The sequence below is a fragment of the Dasypus novemcinctus genome, chromosome 18 (assembly GCF_030445035.2).
Source record: "Dasypus novemcinctus isolate mDasNov1 chromosome 18, mDasNov1.1.hap2, whole genome shotgun sequence".
Taxonomy (NCBI): domain Eukaryota; kingdom Metazoa; phylum Chordata; class Mammalia; order Cingulata; family Dasypodidae; genus Dasypus; species Dasypus novemcinctus.
This window is the reverse complement of record NC_080690.1, coordinates 70,770,190-70,788,825: the sequence shown is the minus strand read 5'-3', so window position 1 is coordinate 70,788,825 and position 18,636 is coordinate 70,770,190. Positions and strand designations below refer to the sequence as shown.

Below are 18,636 nucleotides of genomic sequence, written 5' to 3'. Positions count from 1 at the left end.
AGGTAGGTAGGTGGACAGATGACGGAAATGGAGAAAGAAAGATGAGAGGAAAAATATATATAGAAAGAGACAAGACAGGTTTGGGAAAATAGAGATAGCAGGAAGCGGATGTGGCTCAGGCAACTGGGCTCCCGCCTACCACAAGGGAGGTCCCTGGTTCAGGTCCTGGTGCCTCCTAAAGAAGACAGTGAGCTGGCACGATGGGCAGGCGTGGGAGGAAAAACATAATGAGACACAACAAAGCAGGGAGTGGAGGTGGCTCGAGGGATTAGAAGCCTCCTTCCCACATTGAAGGTCCCAGGTTCGGCTCCTGGTACCTCCTAAAGACACAAGGAAGATGAACAGACTCAGCAAGTAAAAAACAAAGGAGTGGAAGAAATAAATAAATTAAATAAATCTTTAAAAAAAAAGGAGAGCCAGCTAAAACAGACTGGCAGAAAAACAGACAGATGGACTGACAGACACACAGAGGCAGACAGAAAGAAAGAAGCCGTTAGACAGGCCCTCTGAGACCCGGCATAACATCCCTGGGCCCAGCAGGAGGTCCCGTGTCCCCGCCTTCGCCCCGAGGGCCTGCCTCCCCCCTCACCCAGCTGGCCGAGGACCCGCCACGAAGGACCCGAGGGCCCCTCAAAGGCGCCCTGAGGCCTCGCTCTGTCTCTGGGTGACTCTTTAGACCCCTGGGTCTTGCCCTCTTTGCCTGGGGCCCTCAGGGGACACCTGGGAAGCCTTCAGGGTCTGCCACATGCCAAGGCCCAGGCTGTCCCCTGGAGTCCTACAGACGTCCCTGGGGCCTGCGAAAACTGCCCCGGGCTCCGCCACGCCCTAGGACCTGCCCAGCGGCCCTCGTGCCCCTGCTGCTCCCCCGAGGCCGCTCAGACCAACTGCCAGGAAAATGGCCCACAGAGCCCCGCCGCGCTGGGGCCTTTCCCAGCTTCCAGAGGCCGCTCGCGCCTCTCGGCTTCGTGGCCCCTGCCTCTGGCTCCTTCCTCTGGCTCCAGAGCCCACCGGGTAGCATCGCCTCTCCTCTTTCCTTTTCTTTTTTAGGAGGTACCAGGGATTGCAGCTGGCACCCTGCACGTGGGAAGCAGGCGCTCAACCACAGAGCTGCACCCGCTCCTTGCTGACCTTGGCTTCCAGCCCTCCGGCCTCCCTCTTGCGAGGACCCTTTGGATTCCGTCGGCCTGCCCAGACGACCCGGAACAATCTCCCTGGCCCCAAACCCTTGGCGTAATCACCTCCTGCAAGGAAACACGGTCCCAGGATTGCAGGACTGGGCCGTGGCATCTTCGAGACCGTTGTTCTGCCCCCACCCCCCACCGTCGTCGAGGAGGCCTCTCCCTGCGCCTGCTCGGCGCCCCCTTCTCGGTGCCTCTCCCTCCTGCCACGCGGCCGCGGGGCTGGTGCAGACCCTTTCCCCGCACTGGCCCTCGTTCCTGCCACAAGAGAGAAGAGGCCTCCCGGGCCCCAATGACGCCCGCTGCGGTCCCCGCTGTGCGCCTGGGGTGCTGCGCTGCGCCCAGGGGCCAGCGGAGGCACCCCGGCGGTCTCCTGCCCTCCCGGGGCCCAGCGGAATGGCCTCAGCCTCGGCAGCGGCCCCCCAAATCCTCCCGTCCTGCCCTCGGTGGCCCCCGTGCTGCGCTGGGCAGTGCGGGGCTACAGAACGGGCTGGGCCCCTTGCAGAAGGAAAACGCAAAAACGCAGGGTCCTTTGTTCATTTTCAAGAGGACGCCGAGGAAAACAGGAAGCCCGGCCCAGGGCCCTTGTGCCGGTGGGGTCAGCGGCCGGTCAGCCCGGCTCCCGGAGTCGCCCCGGGCCGCACCTGCCCTGCCCCCTGCCGGCCCCAGCCCGCACCTGCCCTGCCCCCTGCCGGCCCGCCCCGCACCTGCCCCGCGGTGCCCCCTGCCAGACCCAGCCCGCACCTGCCCTGCGTGCCCCCTGCCGGCCCCGGCCTGCACCTGCCCTGTGTGCCCCCTGCCAGCCCCGCACCTACCCCGCGGTGCCCCCTGCCGGCCCCGGCCCGCACCTGCCCTGCGTGCCCCCTGCCAGCCCCGCCCCGCACCTGCCCTGCCCCCTGCCAGCCCCACACCTACCCCGCGGTGCCCCCTGCTGGCCCTGGCCCGCACCTGCCCTGCCCCCTGCCGGCACTGCCCCGCACCTGCCCTGCCCCCTGCCGGCCCCGCACCTGCCCTGCGGTGCCCCCTGCTGGCCCTGGCCCGCACCTGCCCTGCCCCCTGCGGCCCGGGCCCCGCACCTGCCCTGCGTGCCCCCTGCCGGCCCTGGCCCGCACCTTCCCTGCACCGCCCCCTGCCGGCCCCGAGGCCGGGGCCCAGGTTCAAAGCTGAGGCTTCCCCTCCGCTTCCCCTTGGCTTCCCCTCTGCGCAGCTCAAACGCGGCCTCATCTGGAAACGGGGGCTTTGAAGATGTGATCAGCTGAGATGAGGCCAGGCTGGAAGAGGATGGGCCCTAAATCCAGTAGGTGCCTTGGGACCAGTTTCCTTTGAGGAAGGGGAAATCTGCACCCAGACACAGGGCCGAGGAAGACGCCCCGGGACTCGGGGCCGAGCAGAAGCGCTGCGGCGGCAGGGCCAGGAGGGGCCTCCCCGCGGGCTCAGGCAGCGCCTGTCCACGCCTTGGTTTTGGACTTCTGGCCTCCAGAACTGCAAGAGAACCAACACCGGTGGCCTTCAGCCTCGCATCTGCGGGACGCACGTCCACAGCGCGCTCCGGGCACGAGGGGACCATCCGGGGTGACGCCTGAGGCCCTCTTCCCGCAGGGCCCCGCTAGGGCAGAGGCCCTCAGGGACAGGCCTGGCCCTCCACTCTTCCACTCGCTGGCAGCTCTGTAGAACGAAGGCAGGCAATAAGGAGTGACCGTGGGGTGATTGTCCATACCTCTAGGAGGTCCCTGGGATCCTGCTAGAATGTTCTAGCAGAGTCTGTACCTACCTCTGAATCAATCCATAGGCCTCTGCTGTAATATGTCACAGAGCCAAGACCCGCCACAGCCTTCGACCCCAGATTTTCCTAGGATGGGCTCAGGAAAACCCGCGTGGAACCCACTGCAGTTCAGTTTCCCTGGACTCCACTCGGAGGGACTTGGGTGCCTGCGGCACAGTAACGCCCGCAGGCTGGTTACAGTATGACCAGGTCTTGCTTCCATGTAACAAGGTTCTGCTCTAATCCTTTATTACCAAGTCCTGCTATCACAGGCGCAAGGGCCACCACACACTGTAAAACCAAGGCCAGCCCTGTGTTCAAGCAAAAACCAGCACCCTGCTCCAACACAGTCCTGGAGCTAATGTCCCCAGGAAATGGCAACTGCCATCGGGGCATGCAAAAGAAAATTCCAGAAGCATGCTAAAAGAGACACAAACCACCAGGGCCCACGGGAATCGGCTCAGGGTTCCACAATCTTTCATCACCTGGGGCCACCTGCCAAGGGGCCCAGCCTCTCTAACAACAGGCCCCTGCAGGTTTAATCCCAAAAAAGCACCTTTCAGAAGCCCCGCCCCACCAGTGCAGGTGAGCCTCCTGGCCCCTCCGGCCGGGCATGGAGGCACCAACCAGGCTGATCCACCTGACGGACTGGGAAACTGAGGTTCCCCGGTGGGGGGTGTCACGTCCCCAAGGTCACACTGCTGGCAAGTGGTGGGTGGGATTCCAGCCCGAGTCTATCCAGGGCCGGTAGCTCCACGCCTCCAAGTGTCTGCCCGTGTTGACAAGCCCCTGAGGTCCGGGGTTCAAGCCAGCCTTAGAATGTGGGAATTTAAGTTGTTCGTTCAACAAAAGATTTGCCAGCGCTTACAACTTGTTCTAGGCTCTGGGATGTGGAGAAGGAAGTACATAGCGCAAAACCACAGATGAGAAACAATACACAGTACAAGAAATGCACAAACATCCCAGAAAGAGGTTTTACCTGTCTGTGGAGTAAAAAAAGGAAGAAAAGCGAGCAGGGCGAGTAGGAGGGCTGGAGGTTTTGCAAGTTGAAGCGGGTGGCTGGAGATGAAAGACTAGCACGGAAGGGAGGAGGCTGGGTGGGAGCTGAGGAGAGTTCCAGGCAGAGGGAACGGCGGGTGCAAAGGCTCCGAGGAGGGGAGGGGGCGCGGCTGGTGGAGGGGCGGCCAGGGGGCTGCGCCCACTGAGCAGGCGACGGCGGGGTCGAGGCTGGGACTAGGACCCAGGAGGCCGACGGCCCTCACTGCCCACTCTCGGAAAAGGGGCAGAGGCAGCGCTTAGCGCCCCTGCTCCGCGAGCCAAGGGCGCGCGCTCCAGGGGTCCCTCTCCTGGGTCCCTTCCCCGGCGCCCACGTCCCCCACCGCGCCCCCACGAGGCGGCCCGATGCAGGACGGGGCGCCAAGGAGACGCCCCAACAACCGCTGGAGGAAACAGGGGAGCGGGCTGTTGTTGTTGTAAACAGGGCGGCCCCACCCCAAACGGAAACACCTGCGGCCGGAGGGGGCCGCCCTCTCCCAGCCTCAGCCTGGCTGGGTCTCCCGCCCCTCCCGGCCCCCTCTGCCTGGATTTGTCCCTTATACCCGGGTCTCTGTCCACCCTGTCTGGGTCTCCTGTCCCATCTCTGGGCTTCTGTGTCCGTTGTCCCCCCCCCCCCCCGCCTCCTGTCCCTCGCTTTGTCCCCCGCCTCTGTTCCCCTTTTCTGGCTCCCACCTGCCTTTGGGCCTGTTCCCACCGCTCTGGGTCTGCCTGCCCCCTCCAGGCCCCTGTCCCCCTTTTCCTCAATTTGCCTCTCCTGTCCCTCTCACTCTGGCTTTGTCCCCCGTTCCCCCTTCTCTTGGTCTGTGCCCCTCCTTCTGGGTCCCACCCACCTCTGGGTCTCTGTGCCCCTCAGGTCCTTCTCCCTTCTGGGCCACTACCAACCGCTGTCCTGTCCTCTGGCTTTGCCCCCCCCACCTGGCCTCTGTTCCCATCCCCTCCGGTCTCTCTTCCCCTCCAGGTCCCTGCCCCCTTCCTTGATTTGCCCCCCATATCTGGGCCTCTGTTCCTTCCCAGATCCCCCCTCCGGGCCTTTCTCCCTCCTTCTGGGTCACTGTCAGGCCCCCCCTCCGCGCCTCTGGGCCCGTCTCTGCCCGCCCCAGGGCCCCGTGCCCCTTTTCCTGGATTTGCCCCCCACCTGGGCCTCCGTGCCCTCCAGCACAGAGCACCGCACGCATGCGGGCCTGAAACTCTGGGCGTGCCCCCTCCTGACCCTCCCTGCCCCCTTTGAAGCGTCCCCACTTCCTCTGGCAGGAACCCCCGCCCTAGGCGGGCCAGGGTAAAAGGCAGCGCTGGGCCGTCGCGAGGCAGCAGCGGCTCTTCCTCGCGGCCCTGTCTCCCAACCCTTGTACCAGTGCTGGCCTCAGACCCTGGTACAGGCCTGGGGGGCAGGGACCCGGGGACCGGGCACCAGCAGGCCACAGCAGGATGACCCTCCAGCACTCAGCACTCCCCTTCTGGCCGAGCCCCGTAAGCCCTGGCCCCCCTCTGCTGCCCTCTCCCTCTCGCCGACCCCAGGGCTGCCTGTGACACCCCTCAGGTGACCGCTTCTCTCCCAGCTGAGCCCTCAGTCCCCCGCCTTCCCTGGCTTCTCTGCCCAGCAGAACGCGCCCTGGCTCCTGCCCTCCCACCCTGCCATCTCAGGCTGCCCCTCCCGTCTCTCCCCCTGCCCCCAGCCCCCTCCCAAGCCCTTCTCGGGCAGTTCCCTGCAGGGCTGGCTCCCGGCTGCGCCCACCCCAGCCCTGCGACCTGCCCTCCAGCCCACTGCCTTACTTGGATTTCAAGGGGCAGCTGGTGCGAAGAAACTTCCAAACTCTGAGACCTGGAGCCCATCTCCTCCCCCCAAGTGGGCAGTGTGGGCGGAGCAGCAGGGCTGGGGTCCCCGCCGCCCTCCGAGGGCCCCGCCTGCTCCACTTCTTCCCACCAGGGGAGACAGGTAGGCCCAGGTGGAGCCCAGCTCCTGGACACAAGAAAGCCTCGGGAGGCCACAGCCCAGCGCAGATGGGGCTGCCCTGCCCTTCCCCCCAGGTGGCCAGGACGGAGGGCTGGCAGCAGGGAGGATGGGGGAGCGGGGCCTGCGCCTGCACTTCCTCCCCAGAGGCTGGGGGAGGAGAGATGACCTTGTTTGTTCGGGAGCCAAGACAGGGAAGGGACGGAGAGAGAGGGGCCCAGGTTGCTTTCTCCACCCAGAGACCAGGGGGGAGAAGGCAGAGATTCAACCTCACCCCCAGCCTGCATTCCCCAGAGGAGACCCGAACTTTCCAGTGCCAACCCTGCTAAATTCCAGGGAAAGACCCCGAGATGCCAGCGTGGCCTGCGGGTGGGAAAATAACTTTATTGACACTGAGCCGGGGGGACGGGCCGGTGTCCAGCCTCAGAACTTCTGGAACTGCTTCTTGGTGCCGGCGGCCTTGGTGACCTTGAGCACGTTGAAGCGCACGGTCTTGCTCAGGGGCCGGCACTCGCCCACCGTGACGATGTCGCCGATCTGGACGTCCCTGCGGGGGACGGAAGCAGCGTGGCCACCAGGAAGGACCACAGCAAGCCCGGCGACTCAGAGGGGGCCCCGACTGCCCGGCTAAGCCTCCCGGCTTCAGCTTTCACTTCCACCCGCCCCAGGTCGTGACCGACTGAGCACCACCCACACGCCGGCGCCCAGCTTCACGTGGGCAGAGCACGCTGAGCGCTTCCAGGACCTCTGCGGGGCGGGCTGGGGGCTGCCAAGAGCTTCATTTTAAGGACCACAACCTGGAGGCACCCAAAGACAGTCACGTGCTCAAGGCAGCCTCCCTGTCCCCCACCTTGTTACCCAGTAGCCAGAGCCCCCCTAGCATTTCCCAAGTCACCCCCCGTAAGGCCCTCCTGTCATCCCTCTTCTTGTCCAGGTGACTTGTCTTCCCTGCTAGAATGTGCTGTCTACACGAGCAGGACCCTGCCGCTTGTCCATCACCAAAGTCCCCGCTGTGAAATGTCTAAGGAACAAGGCTTCTAATTCCCACCTTTCCAAGGCTCTCGCCTGACAAAATCTAATCTTTAATCCGCAAACTTTTGCCTACTAGAACATTCTGAAGCCAGGTTCAAGTCAGCCCAGGCCTGGGAGCAGAGGACAAGGAGGCCGAGCGCCTGCTCACCTGAAGCAGGGGGACAGGTGCACAGACATGTTCTTGTGGCGCTTCTCGAAGCGGTTGTACTTGCGGATGTAGTGGAGGTAGTCCCTGCGGATGACGATGGTCCTCTGCATCTTCATCTTGGTGACCACGCCTGGGGGGAGGGGCGGACTGGGTCAGGCCCCAAGGGCTCCCCAGGGCGCACTGGGAACAGGAGCTGCTGAGGGTTCCCAGGGACCCCTGCTGCCGGCATCAGCTTTGCCGAGCAGATTTCTCGGCACTGCCCGTGGTGGGCATCCGAAGACCATCGTGAAAACAGACATCACTTGCCAGTGTCCTGGGGTCCCAACTCCAGCTCCGACTCCCTCAAAGCCAGGAAGGCCAGGACACCAGCCCCCTCCCTCACCCCCAAGGTCCCAGAGCCCCTCACTCACCAGACAGGATGCGGCCTCGGATGGAAACGTTACCAGTGAAGGGGCATTTCTTGTCGATGTAGGTGCCCTCAATGGCCTACAGGGTTAAAAGACGGGAGTGAGCCTTGGCCATGCAGTTCCTGAAGGAAACAGGGGGTGTGCCCTCAGAAACACAGACTACAATCCCCAGCAGCCCCGGAAAGCCGCTCAGATGGAGGCGGGGCAACTGCTTGGGCACACGTGCAGGCACGTGGAAAGGGATCTGATTTTCTTCTTCCCCGGGGCCCCCGCACCTCCTTGGGAGTCTTGAAGCCCAGACCGATATTCTTGTAGTAACGTGGGAGCTTCTCCTTGCCGGTTTCTCCAAGCAGCACCCTCTTCTTGTTTTGGAAGATCGTTGGCTGCTTTTGGTAGGCACGCTCAGTCTGCGGGGAGGAAGCTGGTGGGCTGACAGGCAACAAACCCCAGACCCTGTTTTCTACAACTTTTACCCCCCCCACACTCCAAACCCCAACACTTCTTGGGCTTATGCCTAAGACACAGTCAACATTTAATTCCTGAAACCAACAGATTAAAGAATCCACCCCCACAGCCCAGTACCCAAGAATTACCTTCTAAGACACTCTATCCATCCCGAGGTCACCCGCTCCACTCTAAACCTGGGGTTACTTCACCGCAGGCAGAATTCACCCATTAAGCCCCGGAGATGCATAATTATCCCTCTAACACCCTGGACACGCTGCAGCAAGTATTACTCAAGTCCCAAAGTCCCCTATCGAGGATTCACTCCGAATTTAACACCAGCACACTCAGGATTAAGGACAAACTGGTGGTCTGCCCGGCATGGCCTCTGCCACTCGGTTCTCACAGGATTAAATTAAGGCCCGGGAGCTCCATAAAATCGCCCCTTAAGCCCAGAATTTTAAGAGGATAACCCCTAAAAGCCTCGAGCCTTCATTAAACCCGAAGTACGCGTCCCCCTTCCTCCCGACACGTTCATCTAGATTAACCCAAAAGCACGTGCCCTCTGCCCGTGTTAATCCCCAGGAAAGGAAATAAGGGTCACCCAGAATTAACCCCCAAAGTGTGGGGCGAAGCCCTGCCGCCAGGGTGTACACCTAAGGCCCTGGACAAACCCCATAAACCCTTCTCCCGCCCCGAGCTCGCACCTGAATGTCCGCCATCTTCCCGGCCACTTGAAAAAAAAGAGAGTAGGGGCGGTATCCGGGTTTCCTTATCAAGCACGCAGGGGCTCGAGAGGAAGTGACGTAAGGCAAAAGAACCCGGCCTTGGGCGGTGCTTTGAGTGAGACTCTGATTGACAGGGCTCTCTAACCAACCACGCTTATTTGGGGACTGCACGGACGCGGCTATGACGTAAAAAGGGCAACGAGGCGGTGAGCGGTGTGACTATCTCGCGAGAGTCTTAGGCCAACCTTGCTCCTGGTTGATTGGCAGGGGCTGGGAAGGCCCTGCCAGCCTTGAGTGCGCCTACCGTTATCGCGAGAGTTGTAAGGAGGCCGTCATGTTTGTGCGGTGCGTAGATTCACGTGGGGTTTAGACCACACGTTTGCGTTCATGATTCAAACAGGACGTGGTGGCGGCCATCTTTCTGCCGGGCACAGGACCGGAAGGGCCCAGGAGCATGTGCGGAGGCGCCACCGTTCGTGGGGAGGAACGTTCCCAACAACTTCCTGAAGTTTTTTAGTTAAAAGGTTAAAGTTTCGCTCATCCAGTCTTCTGTTTTCCTGTCCATAGGTAGCACTGTGTAGTATAGGGGCTCTTAACCTTTTTGTTCCACGGACACCGTTGCCAGTCAGGTGAAAACCACAGACCCCTTACTAAGTCCACACGATACTGTGTATTGTTTAATATATCACACCCGCGCCAACGTGCCCCCTCGAGAATAACGTGTTTGTTCGTTTTTTAAGTTTCAGTTCAAGCTGATGGACCCCTTGTTAAGAACCCCTGGTCTAGTATAGGACATTCACAATGATGGACACTTTATATAAATCTGCTGTCTAACCCAGCTGAGCACCTAAAACGTGGCATGTGGGACTGAGGACCTGAGTTTTTCAGCTTATTTAATTGTATTAGATTTAAATTAAAACAGTCACCTATGGCTAGTGGCCACCATGTGGGACGGAGCAGGTCTATAACTTCATGAAAATTAGAAAAGAGCAAACTCTTATACAAAGCAGTTTCCATGTGCCAGGCTTCATACTAAGCTGTATACACCTTAACACGTTTAGTCCTCACAACAACCCTCAGAAAATGGGTCTGTGCCTGTTCCTGTTTTAGAGGTGGTGGTACTGAGGTACAGCTGCTCCAAGTTTCATAGAAAGTGAGAAGCAGAGCTAGGGTTTGAACCTGGGCAGCCTGGCTTTGGAGCTCTTAATTACCTACCTGTAAGAAAAAATGCTTGCCTTATTTTTTATGTTCAGCTCACATTTGAGCACCTACTGTTCTTCAGGCTCTGTGTAGGGCAGAGGGGGTGATATCCAATGTCTGTGGAAGCCAGCCCTGTCCACAACCCCCAACTCCCTAGCAGGCATGGACCATGTGGCAGGACTTCACACGCCACACCTTGGCACATGCAGGTGCCTCTTCCTTTAGTTAAGTCTTGGCCTAATTTATTTGGGTTTTTCCTTGTTCAGTGTCAATACCTCTCTCTACAAATGCATGTGCAGCTGCTTCCCCCACACTGACAGTTGCTACAATTATTATCCCATTTTACAGAAAAGGAGGAGGAAGCTGAAACTAACAGAGAGACAGAGTTTTGAGGTTCACACATGCAACCAAGGGCAATCGAGAAATAACCCCTGGAGGACTCGAGGTCCAAGTTCTTCCCTCTCATCAAAATTATTGCGTAGAAGAGTTGTAAAAAATAAAAACTAAAACCTCAGAAGGAGTTCCCTGATCACCCTTTCTGGAGTCTTCTCCCCTGTTCACCAAAGACCTTAGAGTTAGGCTTTTGCTCTTACGTCCCAACTAAGTTATTCAATGACAAAGATGCACTCAGTCGATAACCATCATACGCAAGAGTTAAGCTTGTGTCTTATTCTGGCCCAAACTGTGTATTAAGCACTTAAAAATAAATAATGGGAAGCAAACACTTGAGTGTAGCGCCTTAGACCACTCGGCCATCCTGACCCAGTTGTCCAGGTGGGCCCAGTGTCACCACAGTGTCCTTAACGAGGGAGGCAGGAGGGTCAGTGTCAGAGAAGGAGGCAGAGGTCAGAGAGCCACAAGACCTTGCACCAAGGCCTGTGGGCAGTGTCTGGAAGCTGGAAAAGGAAGGATACAAATTGTCCCCTAGAGCCACTAGAAGGAACCAGTCTAAGACCCATTCCAGACTTAAGAGCTTCAGAACTGTAAGCTAATAAACTGGTATTGTTTTAAACTACTGAAATAAATAATTACTAGTGTGAATTAAACACTTAAAAATAAATCCTAGGGAAAAGGTGTATCTTGGTGAGGGGCATCTCAGTGATTGGGCCTCCTATATGGTAGATGGGAGCCCAATCGCTTGAGCCACATCTGCTTCCCTCTCATTCCCCTCTTAAAGGATAGCACTGCTCCTTTCCCACTTCCTTGCTGTTTGTAGAACATTTTTCCAGGCCTTTGTCCTTCCAACGTACTGTTTCCTCTGCATGGAAAAAGCTCTCTGTCCTGCTGCTTTACCAACCCAAGTGCTTATCCCTCAAGTCTCTAATGTTTCCTTCTCAAGGAATCCTTCGTTGACCAGTGAGGCTCCAGAGGCAGCTCCCCCACCCTCATTCTAGTGCAGGTTTAAATTATAATCACCTCAGAGAGGTGAGTGCTACAAACTTGAAAAAACTCATTTTTGCCTCTTGTACTTAGTGCTGCCAATTTTGAATAATAATTTTAAATGTTAATTGCTTCGGTCCCTCTGGAGGTAGCATTAAGGAGCAGGGGCTGTTCATTGTTTGCTTTTATAAACTTCTGTGACTTCCTTCCAGTGGGGGGTGGGGAGGGGATTATTTTTATAATTTGGGGACGGGGGAAAAAAAAAGTAATTTCTGGAGTTTCTGGGTGATTTAGTACAAAGACGTATGATATTCAGTTAAAAAAAAAAAGCAGGACTCAATTTTATCCACAATACATGTTGAACCAAGTACAAAAGTTATCTAGAAGGAGCGGGTGTAGCTCAGTGATTGAGCACCTGCTTCCCATATATGAGGCCCCAGGTTCAATCCCTGGTGCTTCCAAAAAAAAAAGTAGAAAAAAGCCTAGAAGGAAATGCAGGACAATGTCCCGGTAGTTTGTAAACCTGGGGGATGGGATTAGGTGTGATATCCTTTTGGTTTTTAAAATGCTCAGTATTTTGCAGATTGCTCAGAGCAACTTGTGTGGTTTTGATGAGGGACAAGCAAAACACAGAAATATTACTTTGCTCTGAATAAGTCCATAGCTTTCAACTTCTTTTTTTTTTTTTACCACAACCCACAGTAGGAAATACATTCTAAATTGTGAGTGAACCTCCGCCCACCTCTCTCCCTCTGCATCTCTAATTGTTTTCAGAAACACTCCTTTCCTTCCTGCAATACACTGATTTTTGCCCCGAATTCTATTTAATTTCACTTATTTTAAAGTCAGTTACAACCCACTACATTGATTTCTAGACCTGCACAGTAAAAATCCTTGGTATTTAATAATAAAGTCAAACAAATGTAGTTGTTATCCCTCGAGGGCCTCTTGCCCTGCCTTTGCCAGGCGGCCCGGACTTATTTGTAAAAGAGCCGCGGAAAGCCTCACCTCCCGTGAGCATGGAGATGCCAATTCAAACAAGACCCCAGGGAGCAGGTGCAGCTCCGCGGCTGAGCATCTGCTTACCATGAAAGGGGAAAAAAGACCCTCCTTCGTGCCCTTGGGTTGGCCCTGGTCACAAAGGGCACCTGCTACCGGAGGTGGTGGACACGGCACTGCCTTGGGGGCTGGCAGAAAACCTCTTTGGCCCAGCAGATCCACTTCCAGGTTTTTGTCCTCAGGAACCCTGAGGCGCGGCACTCTGGTAATGAGCAGCATGGGGCATCTTTCCACACGCTCATTGGCCAGTTGCCTGTCTTTGGTGAAAGGTCTCTTTAAACCTTTTGCCCAAATTTTAATTGGGTCGTCTCCTTGTTACTGAATTTCATAGGCTCTTTTTTATATAATACTAAATTGTCTTTTTTTTAAAAGATACATAAATCACAAAAAATGTTACATTAAAAAGTATAAGAGGTTCCCACATACCCGTTTCCCACCCACCCCCCACTCCTCCCACATCAACCTCTTTCATCAGTTCATTGCATTTAGTGAATACATTTGGGAGCACTGCTGCACCGCATGGATTAGTTTACATTGTAGTTTATATTCTCCCTCAGTCCATTCAGTGGGTTATGGCAGGATATATAATGTCCAGCATCTGTCCCTGCAATATCATTTAGGACAAATGCAAGTCCTGAAAACGCCCCCACACCTCATCTCTACTTTCCTCTCCCTGCCCTCAGGAACTACTTTGGCCACTTTCTCCAGATCAATGTTAGTTTCTTCCATTAAGAGTCACAATAGTTTTATAGTAGAATTCCAGTAAGTTCACTCTAACCCATATTTTATTCCTCCATCCTGTGGACCCTGGGTTGGTGATGTCCACTCCACCTCTAAATCGAGAAGGGGCTTAGATCCCACATTGTTGATGGATGTAATTCTCCATCAAAGGCTCTTTATATATGCTAGATATAAGTTCTTTGAAATGATCTGTATTCTTTGTGACTGGTTTTTGATTGTTCTTTGGAAGTGCAAGTTTTTCATTGATAAAGCCCAATTTATTAAAATTTAATGGATCATGCTTTTGTGAACTCTCGTGGCATGCAGTTTTGTCAATCTGAGGATTAATAAAGTGATTATACCCAAAGTTTTCTTGGTACTCATTCGATGTTGAGCATCCAAGTTTCCTTACACAAAATGACATGCACACTGCAGCCATCAGCGAGGCATCAGATCAGCAGGGAGTAGGGAATGGTTCAAACTAGATCCTCACAATTCCACTAGAGGCAGCCCCACGCCAGCTGAGAAACAGCACCACAGGCTACAGAGACATGTCCGTATGTGAATTTTAAGTTCCAAAAAATCCTTGGCACATCAATTACCACAGGAAAGGCACATTCTAGACTCATTTCTTTAAAGACTTATACTGCAAGGACACCAATTTCCTTTAAAAATAATTTATTCATTTCTGGTCACAATACAGGTTAGCAAGGGCAATGCCTGTGGGCCATCTCCCCAGCCTGGGCATTACCGATACCCTCCGACCACCCCAGGACAGGCCTGCACCCACAGGAGTCCTCACACACTCCACCAGCTGCCGAGTACACTGTGGAACAAGGGGCCCGTTCACAATTGAGGGCACCCTGCCATTACCATTTCCTGGCTTACTTTTGCAAACACTGAAACTCAAGTATGTGGTTCTTCCTATTGTCTGCTTTTGTGAAATTCTCATTTGACTAAGGAGGCCACAGACCAATTGTGCCCAAGAAGCTCTCAGCTGCTGATCTCAGGAGCAGGGAGCTCCCAACCCCCCGGGCCTCTGCACCTCCCTCGGCCTCTGAGCCCCAGGCTGCCCCGAGGGCCCAGACAGGGGACAGCAGTGCGTCCAGAGTCCCCCACCCCGGGGCGGCGATGGAGGAGGAAGGGCAGGCCAGGCCAAGTGTGAGGAATAAAGTCTTTATTGGGCTCAGACCAGGAGTCCGTGGGTCTTGAGGACCTCTGTGTATTTGCCGATCTTCCGCTCCACATTCTTCTCAGCCTGTTTCCGTAGCCTCTGTGGGGGCAAGACCACCAGGTGGTCAGTTTCCAGTGGGCCCAATCCTGCCCATAACCAAGGACTGGCAGCAGTCACGAAACCCACCCAGGGGCATGGTCCTCCCCAGCCCCTGCCCTCACCATGAGCTGCTTCTTCTTCCTGTAATGGATCTTGGCCTTCTCCTTCCTCTTCTCCTCCAGGGTGGCTGTCACTGCCTGGTACTTCCAGCCAACCTCATGAGCCAGGCGCCCCAGGTAGGCAAACTGGGCGGAGGGGGAGCAGAGAAAGGAAGGTGTAAGGCAGCGCCCCAGGGCCCAGGCACACATCCCTGCCCACACTGTTGGGGGGGGGGGACGACAGTTCTGGAGGACCTCAGGAGCCTACTAACTGCACTCAGTCAAGCCCCCCACCCCCTGCCCTCTCTGGCATCAGCTGAGCCACTGGCATTATCGGCAGTGCCCGCAGAGGCATCCGCAGACCATCGTGAGAAAAAGCCATCATCTGCCAGTCTGGGGGCCAGGAGTCCTGGAAGGCCAGGTGAGCCACGATCCTAACTGCAGGGGGGCTCACCTTGCGCGTGGGCTTCAGGCGTACCACCTTGAGGGCAGCAGGAACCACCATCCGCTTTTTCTGTTGGGCAAGGAAGGAGAGGGGCTCAGAGCCTTGCGGTGAGGGGCGAGGGGCCGGGGGCCGGGGCCGGCGTCTCAGCCAGGGCTGTTCTCATGGGGCTCGAACAATGTAGGTAACTGAGGAACATCACGGACGCCGGGGGCCGCACGGGGCGGGAGCTGGATGCGGGCGAGCTCACCTTGTCGTAGGGGGGTGGGATCCCGTCAAACACCTTGAGGCGCTCCAGCGCAGCCTGGCCCCGCTTGGTCTTGTGGGGCAGCATGCCTGTGGGCAGAGGCGGCAGGCGGCTCAGGGGGCTGGGCAGAAGCCCCCGCCGCGCAGGGGTGGCGGAAGGGCGGCCTCAGATGGTAGTGCATGTGGAGTCATCTCATGGTCTGGAGACTCGAACAGGAGTGGGAGAAGTCCTCATCACGGGCCACACGCCCCAACCCTGGCAGCCCTGGGCCCCGCTCACCTCGCACTGTCCTCCAAAAGATGCGGCTGGGGGCCCGGAAGTGGTAGGGGCCGCGGGACGGGTTAGTGTTCATCCGCTTGCGGAGGAAGGCCAGGTACTTCACTGGTGAGGGGAGGGCACAGGAAGGCCCCGAGTGAGCACACCTGGCCGCCCTGCCCCAAACCTCACAACTCTTCCAACACCAGCCACCTGCAACTGCTGAGGAGCCCAAGAGGCCTACTCAGGCTGGCCCTCGCCAGCCCCCCTTGTGCTACCTGGACTTACATTTATTTCTGTAGAAGTTGCCAGAAATGTTGATGCCCTCGCAGCGCACGACTACCACCTTCCGGCCTGGTGAAGAAATCAAGGAGAAAAGGTTAGGAGCAGGGGCAGAGAGCACTAGAGGGCTCATCCGCCCGCTCCAGTTGCTGCTGACAACAGAGAAGGGGCACATTCCCTGTGTGCAGCTGACCCCAGTGTAGGAGGCCAAGGTCAAGAGCTAGACTTAGGATCAAATTCTGCCTCTCGGAGGCAGGAGTCCCACACCCGGGTGTGTGTGTGTGTGTGTGTGTGAGAGAGAGAGGTTTGGCAGGTCTCAGAGCGGTGCATGGGGTTGATCTCATGGTCGTGAGACTCAAACGAAAGATGGTGATTGTTGCTCATCACTGACCTCTGGTTGGGGCTAAGAACAGAGGAAAGCACAAAGAACACTTACCCAGCAGCACCTGCTTGGCCACGATAGCTGCCAGGCGGCCCAGGAGATGACCTCGGCCATCGAGCACCAGGACCTGGGTGGAGAGAGAAACAGTGAGGGCTCAGGAGCATCCATGGCCCCTTCCTTGGGCTCCCCCCACCCTGACCAGCTGCTCCCTTCTACTTATTTGTTCCACCTGATCCCCAAAAAGAACCTCTTAGTCAGTTCTCAGGCCTGGAACTAAGATCCAAGCCCCAGGTTACATACGAGGAAACTGAGGCCCAGAGAGTAAAAGGCTGACTCAGTATTTCACTCAGTGAGTTGGATCAGATGTGTAACTTACGGCCTGACCTGTCCGTTCTAGGATCCTGGCTAAGCCTCCCGTGACCTGCCCACACTAGCTCTGCATCCCTGGGCTACAGACTCAAAGGCTGTCCCCTTGACAAAGGCAGAAACTGCCACTCTTATTGAATGCTTATTATATACTTCGTGAGTGTTGGAAGGCAGTGCAGCAGGGCACAGAGTCTAAAGCCAGACCTCCTGACAACGTGACTTTGGCCAAAAATCTCCAATTGTCCATGCTTCAATTTCCTCACCTGCAAAATGAGAACAGTATGTCCCTCAGGAATATGGGGAGAAGTGATTGAATTAAACAACACAACACAAATCTACCGCGGAGCCTGAGTCTACCTGGCTCCGAAACTGTCCCCCTTCCCAATAAAGCAGAGTAATTGCAAATGAAAAAAAAAAAAAAAACACCTCTCTCTGAAACCTATCTCCCTAATATATAATCATACCAAAGACCAAGAAACTTAAAGAGCTAAAGATGCTATGTTCCCAAAGGCGCCCAGGCCGATCTGGAGACCCTCTGCCTTCAATAACAAGCCTTCCAGGCATCCACTGGCCCGCAAGTGAGGAAACCCTGCGTTTCCCGAATGCCCTGTAGACAGCCTTCTCACCCTACTGCCGAAGGGGTTTCTGCTCAAGATACCCGGGGACGCAGGGAACCTCATCAGCACTCCTACGTTAACAAGAGGCAGCCAGACCCTTTGGCAGGGTGAAGGATCCATTTTGTCCAGAACAGACACGGTCGCCGACTCTTACCGGCTCCAGGGTGAGGGGCTCCTCCACCTGAACTAAGCCTTCCCCGCTTCTCCTCACCCGGAGGCCACCCAACCGCCTTCTGCGCGCTTCGCTGGGTATAACAAGGGTCCCACCTCGGCAAAGACCCGGCCTCGTGGCCCTCCACACCAGACATCGAAGTAGATGAAGCCTAATTATACAATACTTCTTTCACCGCTCAAAACTCCCACCACTGACCCTCGAGTTGGAACAAAAGGCGGCGATTTAGCCAGTCCCAAGCCTAGAGTCCCCAATTAAGCGGTGTCCTCCTAGTCACCCCCTTACAGATTCTCCTTGCCCTAAAGACCTTCCATTTTACTTAGTTATCGACCCCAAATCCTATAATCCTCGTCTCAGGAGAAAGACGCTCCAACCCCATTCCGATTTGGAATCCCCCCGGGCCCTCGCCGCCCCGGACCGCGCGGAGGACGAACCTGCCCCTCCGCCATCTTCGGCAGCTGCCTGGGAAAGAAGGAAGCGTCCACGCAGGGTTTCTTATCCCTTGAAACAGGGGTGGCGGAAGTGACGTAACCGGGGCTGCGCGAGTAGCTTTCTGTCTTTTCATTGGGCAAAGTATTATGCGCACGCGCGCAGAGGACAGCGGGCACAGCTAGGGGGCGGGCCGTCTTTTGACTGTCCAATCCAGTTATCTCTCGGCGGCGGCCGTGGCTGTGCGGGGCGGGGCGAGGGGCGGTGTTTCCGCTGCGGCGGGATTGGCCAGCCGCGGCGGCCACATTTTTAAGGGAGTGCTCCACTCCCGCACGCGGCCTGCCTGCCATCTTTGGGAGGGAAAGCACCGTTTCCTCAAGTGACTGATGGCTGCAGGTTACGTGGTGGCCCGCAGGGGGCGAGTGGGTCGGCCCTTTTTGGCTCAGTCTAGACTAGAGGTCTGGATTGCGGTGCCTGGGCCGCTCCGGACCACGGCGTGTCCCCCAGAGGAGCTTCTCCCTTCCGGACTTGGCTTGGGCTGTGCCATGCCCCGATGCCGTCCCCTCCCTCCGCACTTTCCACAGTGTGGCCCGCCCCAATGTCAGTGCTCCTCGGCCTGGCATCTCCACCTGCAGGACGCCCAGCAGGGCCTCAGTTTCTGCACTGCGAGCTGGGCCTTCCCCTTCTCCGCTCACAGCGCCCCCCCAGGGCTCCCCAGGGCCCCCAGGACCAATCCCAGGGCCTGCTGTCTTTGTGGTTGGGTTCCCGCGCCCTCTCCTGCCTCTTCTGCCCCTGCCCACTCCCACAGACCTTGCATGTGCTGTTCCCTTCAAACTCCTCTTCCCCTCAAGGACTCCTGTTGCTCCAGTGCCAGCTGCCTTGTCCGCAGAGAGCCTTCCCGTCCACCGCAGACTGGTGTCCCCTGGGGGCCCCTGCCATTCCTGTGCCACCTCTCTTGGAGCCTGTCATCCTGTGCTATGGCCCTCTGGGTCTTTGTCATCTCCTCCACGG

At 57.0% G+C, this 18,636-nt stretch overlaps 2 protein-coding genes and 5 non-coding genes across 7 annotated transcripts; all 7 read right to left on the bottom strand.

Annotated features, from left to right (window-relative positions):
* Positions 1–6,308: 6,308 nt before the first annotated feature.
* RPS11 (ribosomal protein S11) lies at positions 6,309–8,802 on the bottom strand. Its single transcript, XM_004472611.5, has 5 exons — positions 8,683–8,802; positions 7,807–7,938; positions 7,535–7,610; positions 7,125–7,254; positions 6,309–6,491 (listed from the first exon to the last, which is right to left on the bottom strand). Exons 1-5 carry the CDS (start codon positions 8,695–8,697, stop codon positions 6,368–6,370), a joined length of 477 nt encoding a protein of 158 aa, XP_004472668.1. The 5' UTR covers positions 8,698–8,802; the 3' UTR covers positions 6,309–6,367.
* On the bottom strand, positions 7,344–7,431 carry LOC111758940 (small nucleolar RNA SNORD35). Its single transcript, XR_002793058.1, has one exon. It is a non-coding gene; the product is annotated as a small nucleolar RNA SNORD35 (small nucleolar RNA).
* A 5,422-nt stretch (positions 8,803–14,224) lies between the features above and the next one.
* On the bottom strand, positions 14,225–17,751 carry RPL13A (ribosomal protein L13a). The gene is made up of 8 exons (XM_004472614.5): positions 17,631–17,751; positions 16,096–16,168; positions 15,666–15,731; positions 15,402–15,503; positions 15,126–15,211; positions 14,888–14,947; positions 14,458–14,580; positions 14,225–14,335 (listed from the first exon to the last, which is right to left on the bottom strand). Exons 1-8 carry the CDS (start codon positions 17,643–17,645, stop codon positions 14,249–14,251), a joined length of 612 nt encoding a protein of 203 aa, XP_004472671.1. The 5' UTR covers positions 17,646–17,751; the 3' UTR covers positions 14,225–14,248.
* Positions 14,737–14,823, bottom strand: LOC111758944 (small nucleolar RNA SNORD35). Its single transcript, XR_002793062.1, has one exon. It is a non-coding gene; the product is annotated as a small nucleolar RNA SNORD35 (small nucleolar RNA).
* On the bottom strand, positions 15,015–15,085 carry LOC111758943 (small nucleolar RNA SNORD34). The gene has a single exon (XR_002793061.1). It is a non-coding gene; the product is annotated as a small nucleolar RNA SNORD34 (small nucleolar RNA).
* On the bottom strand, positions 15,282–15,366 carry LOC111758941 (small nucleolar RNA Z195/SNORD33/SNORD32 family). The gene has a single exon (XR_002793059.1). It is a non-coding gene; the product is annotated as a small nucleolar RNA Z195/SNORD33/SNORD32 family (small nucleolar RNA).
* Positions 15,970–16,053, bottom strand: LOC111758942 (small nucleolar RNA Z195/SNORD33/SNORD32 family). The gene has a single exon (XR_002793060.1). It is a non-coding gene; the product is annotated as a small nucleolar RNA Z195/SNORD33/SNORD32 family (small nucleolar RNA).
* Positions 17,752–18,636: the final 885 nt, after the last annotated feature.